This window comes from Aristolochia californica, unplaced genomic scaffold, assembly GCF_029961685.1.
Source record: "Aristolochia californica isolate CCGP_79_NKW_82.1479 unplaced genomic scaffold, dmAriCali1.0.hap1 SCAF_10, whole genome shotgun sequence".
Classification (NCBI taxonomy): Eukaryota; Viridiplantae; Streptophyta; class Magnoliopsida; order Piperales; family Aristolochiaceae; genus Aristolochia; species Aristolochia californica.
Window position 1 is genome coordinate 32126895 of NW_027181771.1, and position 5809 is coordinate 32132703.

Below are 5809 nucleotides of genomic sequence, written 5' to 3' on the forward strand. Positions count from 1 at the left end.
CCAGACCATGCGCTCTCGGCATGCTTTCCGACAGAAAAGAGAAGAGACCTTCTTCCTCTTCGCCTAGCTTTATCTCCGTCATCATTCGACACTAAATATATAGAAGCCTCGATCCAGAGAGAAAAGAGAGTCCTTGGAGTGTTTTCTCTTCTTCTACTACTTCTTGGGAGGCATCGCAGCAAACGGAAAATCATTGCGTTATCAATCCGCTATTCTTTCTTCTCAGACTCCTGTAAGTGATCTTTTCGTTTTTGTTTCTTACAGTTTCATAGAACTTTCCGATATTTTGTGATGATTTTCTATTCGCTTTCGTATTCATTTGGCTGTTTTCCGGAGAGGATTCATGTTTCTGATCAATGTTGGAACTTTTAGTGCTTTAATTTCGAGAATAGTAGGTTATTTTTTCTCTTTTATTAGTTATGGTTCCGCGATCGTACACGCTTCTGCTTTTATGAAGGATTTTGGACTCGTTATCCTCCGTTACGTTCTCTCTGCTCCGGTCTCTTCTTACTTAGATTCTGTATCAAGCGAGTATTGGATTTAGAGTTTCCCTCCTCTGGATCGCTGAATCTGTATTCGCTGTGAACATCTTCTTCTGATATTTTGGCAGTTGCTGCATTAGCTATGCTAAATTTCCTTTCTTTTTCTGATATTCAAATACACAGGTCTCCAGAGTTGGCCACTACGTTGCTGTTCCTCTAATCTACTGTTTCCACTCTTTCTGTTACTGCAATTTATGTCAAAAAGTCTTGAATTTACTGTTTATTGCCACGCTTTTTGCAGAGAAAAACCGTCGCTTCTCTCGTCCATTAGAAGTACTAAAGCTCTAGAATTTTTTTGTTAATTTTTATGTCGAAGTCGAGTTGTAAAGGCTCTAAAGTTATAAAACAACATTTCTTGGAGGAGAAGGGAGTTTTTAGATCTAAATTCCCATTATGTTAGTCATGATATACTCTGTTTCTCCATCTATTTTTTCACTTTGTTTTTTTGCTTCCCTTTTCTTTCAAGTCACTGTTCATAAACAAAGGAAAACAAAAAAGAACTGTTTGGTTATTTTCTTCTTGCTTTGCTTTATCTTATTTTATCATGGCTGATGACTGGAATCAAATATTTTTCGAGACATGTCCCTGAGAAATGGCTATCAACTCTGCCTTGTTTCAGGAAATGTTGGCTGGTGCTTTTTGAGTGGGAAAATGAGAACAAATCACAGTGGACAGCAGAAGGTAACTGTCTCTATACTTTTCAACTTAATTAATTGCGTAAGTTCTACAACTTCGTTTACTTATCAGAAACATAAGCCTTTTGGTTTGAATTTGATCCTTTTTCAGTCATCATGGTCGAAAACAGTCGTGAGAAAATGGCTAAACATCAGAAACAGAGCCGATGAATTTCATTGCGATTACACTGTAAAAGGTGACTCTCTCTCCCTCTTTTACTTTTTGTAATGAAAGTCGCGCTCTTTCTCTATCGATCCCTCACTCTCATGTCCCAATGTGCTTTTCGTTGTCCAGAACAGAGAAGGAAGAGTTGTTCCGACAAAGATAGATACGTTTATCTTAACGAAGATATTTCAGGCAAGATCCTATCCTCGTGTTGCCTTTTTTACCTCCTTCTGCTTCTCTCTACTTTCCTTATTATATTTGACATTTGTATTGATCATCTTTTCCTTTTAACAGCTTGGCTGACCGGTGGAGTCCCTGAAATTCTAAAACGACCGCATTCTGATCCGGACTTGCCGGCCACTTCCGCCACTGAGAACTTAAGGTGAGAGCTTACCCGTTCATTCACTCTCATGAAACATCGACTTGACATCTTTTTTACATTTGTTTTATCCTCAAAATTAACACTAATGAGTGTTTTCTTGAGAAAAGGATGTTCGTGGGTACATGGAATGTTGGCGGAAAAGCTCCACACGGGGGCTTGAACTTAAAAGACTGGTTAGGTACACCAAATCCAGCTGACATCTACGTTCTTGGGTAATTTCATATTTCTTATTCTTCTTTCTTTGCCCAACGCGAGCGATTTATCTAAAGTAACGCTCAGCTGCCCATTTCCATCCTTGCATTCATTAACAGAACTAGTCGGTTTCATTCTTCCCCCTTTTTGCTTTTCTCCTCTATAACTTAATTTGATCTAGATAACTCGATCACTGATTATCTCAGTGATCGGAAAGAAACGGATGCGGAAATCCTCAGCTCATCCTCGTTAACCTGCGAAAATCATAGTTGACAATTGACCATTTTAAGATCGTCTTTTATCGGCAACTGTAGTGAAGGGTTATGTTCGTTTCATCCTCGATGCATCTCTGACTCTTTTCTGGTTTTTTCTTCGGACGAATCAGGTTCCAGGAAATCGTCCCTTTAAATGCAGGGAACGTGTTGGGCGCAGAGGACAGGGGACCCGCAGCGAAGTGGCTTTCTCTGATACATAACGCTTTGAACAGTAGCCACAAAATGGACCCAACATTTACACAAAATAATAGAAGAGCCCCTCTGCCGCCAGAGTTTCCCCTTCCTTGCGACAGGCAGCAGAGCCAGAAACCCAGAGTTTGTTTCTCGGATCTCCTCTCCTTTGATGACGACGAATTAGAAGAGGAATACGAGGATTTCTCAGGCGAGCTCGATTCGGGCACTGACTGCTTCGGCAGCCATAAACACGGAGAAAGAGGGAATTATTGCGTGGTTGCCAGCAAGCAGATGGTCGGGCTCTTCCTCTGCGTGTGGGTTAGGAGAGATCTATGTAGACACATCTGCAATTTGAAAGTTTCATGCGTCGGTAGAGGGATCATGGGCTATTTGGGAAACAAGGTACTGTCCTTCTGGTCCTTTTATTGATATTAAACACAAAATGGTTTAATTGAGGGAACACATCCTGAGGTTAGGACCATATTTGTACAGGGTTCAATCTCTATTAGCATGACTCTCAACCAAGCAACCTTTTGCTTTGTATGCACCCATTTGGCGTCCGGCGAGAAAGAAGGCGATCAGATCCGCAGAAATTCAGATGTCATGGAAATCTTAAAGAAAACCCGTTTTCCTTCCTCTTCAAGATTACCTGGTGTAACTTTTTCCCCGGAGTTCATCTTAGATCATGAGTAAGTCTCTTTCTACCAAGTTACGTAAATGTAATAAGCTGAGAATTATTCAAATCATTTCGCTTAGTTTCTTCTTGCAGTAAAATTATATGGCTAGGAGATTTAAATTATCGACTTGCATCTGGCGTCGGCGACACGCATGGGCTACTGCAGAAGAACGATTGGCAAGCACTTTTAGAAAAGGATCAAGTGAGTTCACCTTGAAACCATTTACCATTGTTTACTTTTTATCAATTTCTTTTAGTGAGGCTAAGTTTCATTTATTTTTGGCAGCTGCGAATTGAGCAAAGAGCCGGTCGGGTGTTTAAAGGATGGGAAGAAGGAAGAATATGTTTTGCTCCTACGTACAAGTATATAGCAAATTCTGATCGCTATGTAGTTGAACTGTCCAAATCTAGAGAAAAGAGACGTACTCCGGCCTGGTAAGTTAGAAAGCTCCCATTGTCTTTATCAAAATCCTTATTTCAGGGTGATAATTAAGATAACAGTAATTACATCCCCGATTTAAGGGAAAACTGACGGTAATGGCTTCACTGTCCATTGATGGATGCATTTTTTTTTCAAATCGTAGTAATGAGTTGCCCAGTCCCATGTTTTGACCAAGAAACTCTTGTAGATTCATCTCCCATTAAAGCATTTAAAAACCTCATGCATGTTATTACAATATTATGTGCTCCTTGCTTTTTTAATTGTTGAAGCACGTTCATGTTCTCGAAGTCTTAATGATGTGAAAACTTCCACCATGAAAAAGTCTTTACTGTTTTGCAGTCATGACCACTAAGATAATCATAGTTTCATAGAAGAATTAGACTATAATTTTCTGATACTCTCCTGGTAGCCGTGTGTGACAAAAATGTCTGGATTGGAGGGTTTGACAGGGTTAACAAATGATTTCTGGAATTGCACCTCGTGTTCAGACTAGCAAAGAATAAAACTTTAGACAAAATCTGACTTTTCCACTGTTCCTTCATGTCTTTCCTTTCATCACACTGGTAATCACCGTCCTTCTGAAACTCCTGATTACTATAATCAGGGACGCACGCTCATGCCATAGTTAACCCATCTACTCGAGGCTTTTATTTAGAGAACTCTTACCGAGGTGATGGAACAGTGAAAGAGACTTCAATCAGCAGATTATTTAATTTTAATTAGAACGGACCACTTTTGGCATTTATCTGGTTAGAGAATTTTAATTGCTACAGGACCCTAAAGCCTATGTGCAATAGATTTCAAATTTTGATTAGAAACTGATGTGGTTAGTGACAAATAGGACTTGAACGGCAGTTTACATTCTCATTTCAGTAGCCATGAAAGACAACTGAACCTTTATATCTGCCGCAGGTGCGACAGGATACTGTGGCGCGGAGAGGGTCTAAAACAGATGTACTATGTAAGAGGAGAATCCAAGTTCTCAGACCACCGCCCAGTCTATTCCCTTTTCTCGGTACATATAGAGGTTGCCGTTGCCCCCCTGCCCCAACCCTCCGCCGCCGGTAAAGAGAACAACGAGGAAAGCAAGATCAGAAAATCGTACACTGCACATTGCTACATCAGCAACGCCAGAGTTGAGGCCGAAGAACAACTGTTACGACAGGAACAACTTCACCGCCAGCAGAAACAGGGAAACCACCCTCTTCATCATCTTCAATCCTCCAGGTTCTAAGCCAGAGGAGAGCGGTGAACTTCTGACCCATCAAATTATTGCAACAAGGAACAACGAGAGAGGAGAGCGTGGCTCGGCGTGCGAGGTGGGCTAATCACTATAATTTTTTTGGTATATAGAAATCGTGAGAGCCAGAAAAGAAAAGAAAAAAAGGAGAAGAAAGCAGGGTAGCACGCGGCAGAGCAGATAGAATCGCAAACTCTACTGGAACAGCAAAAGCGAATTTTTGAGCCAGAGCCGGCTCCTGCCACTCTTTCCTCGCTGCGAAGCCCGGTGAGTGTCGAGCCCGGAGGGTGGCGACGAATGATTAAGAGGGTGGGAAGACGACATGTTGGGCAGCGCAAACGTCATGCGCGGTTATCTCGAGGAGTGGAATGTAGTCATGTACAGCAGAGCGATAGAGAATGTTTTCTTTCCTTTTTCTTGTTCAAAACAAAATTTGCAGCTTTTTTCAAGCGCCGAACCGGAGGTTCAGAGGCGTGTTGGAGGGATTAGGGGAAAAGGGGTGGGCTTAGGGGGAAGAACCGTAGAAGGCAGTTAGAAAAGGAGAGGAGAGAGATGAAATGCCAAGAGAAGTTGAAATCATTTGAAGCTGCCTCTGTATGGTTGGTTTTGTCTGAATCTGACAAAAACCTGTCCACGCCTTTGTCACTATAATTACTTATAATAATCTGTTAATTTTGTTCAATCATCTCGCTTCCTACGTTGTCTACTCTGTTGAAGGAAAAGTAAAGGTCAATGGCAGAGAGGGAGAGAATTTTTATCCAGTCAAGGTTGATGGGTATGATGCTTTGAGTGGTCACGTTCAAGGTACGAACAGAGGGGCTCCAGAATCTATTAAACAAAAAAAACAGAGAATTCGTAGTGGGTTTAGTTGGGGCTGATCAGCAAGCGAGGGTTTATGATTGTGAAGGAGAGGTTGGTTGAAGGGGAGAGGGTGGAGAGAATGGTTGAAGGGGAGAGGTTCTTGTCCCCTTCCATGATATAAATTAAAAAAAGGGATAGGAACTCTTGATCCATCTTTGTTTATTACGGAGAGTGGATGAGATAAA

General features: G+C 41.4%; 1 protein-coding gene across 1 annotated transcript; it reads left to right on the forward strand.

Annotated features, from left to right (window-relative positions):
* On the forward strand, positions 1-5445 carry LOC137942479 (type I inositol polyphosphate 5-phosphatase 8-like). Its single transcript, XM_068788147.1, has 11 exons — positions 1-232; positions 1162-1223; positions 1329-1413; positions 1512-1574; positions 1677-1764; positions 1872-1976; positions 2342-2807; positions 2898-3094; positions 3175-3283; positions 3368-3516; positions 4436-5445. The coding sequence occupies exons 2-11, from the start codon at positions 1194-1196 to the stop codon at positions 4755-4757; spliced, it is 1614 nt and encodes a 537-aa protein (XP_068644248.1). The 5' UTR covers positions 1-232; positions 1162-1193; the 3' UTR covers positions 4758-5445.
* The last annotated feature ends 364 nt before the right edge of the window (positions 5446-5809 follow it).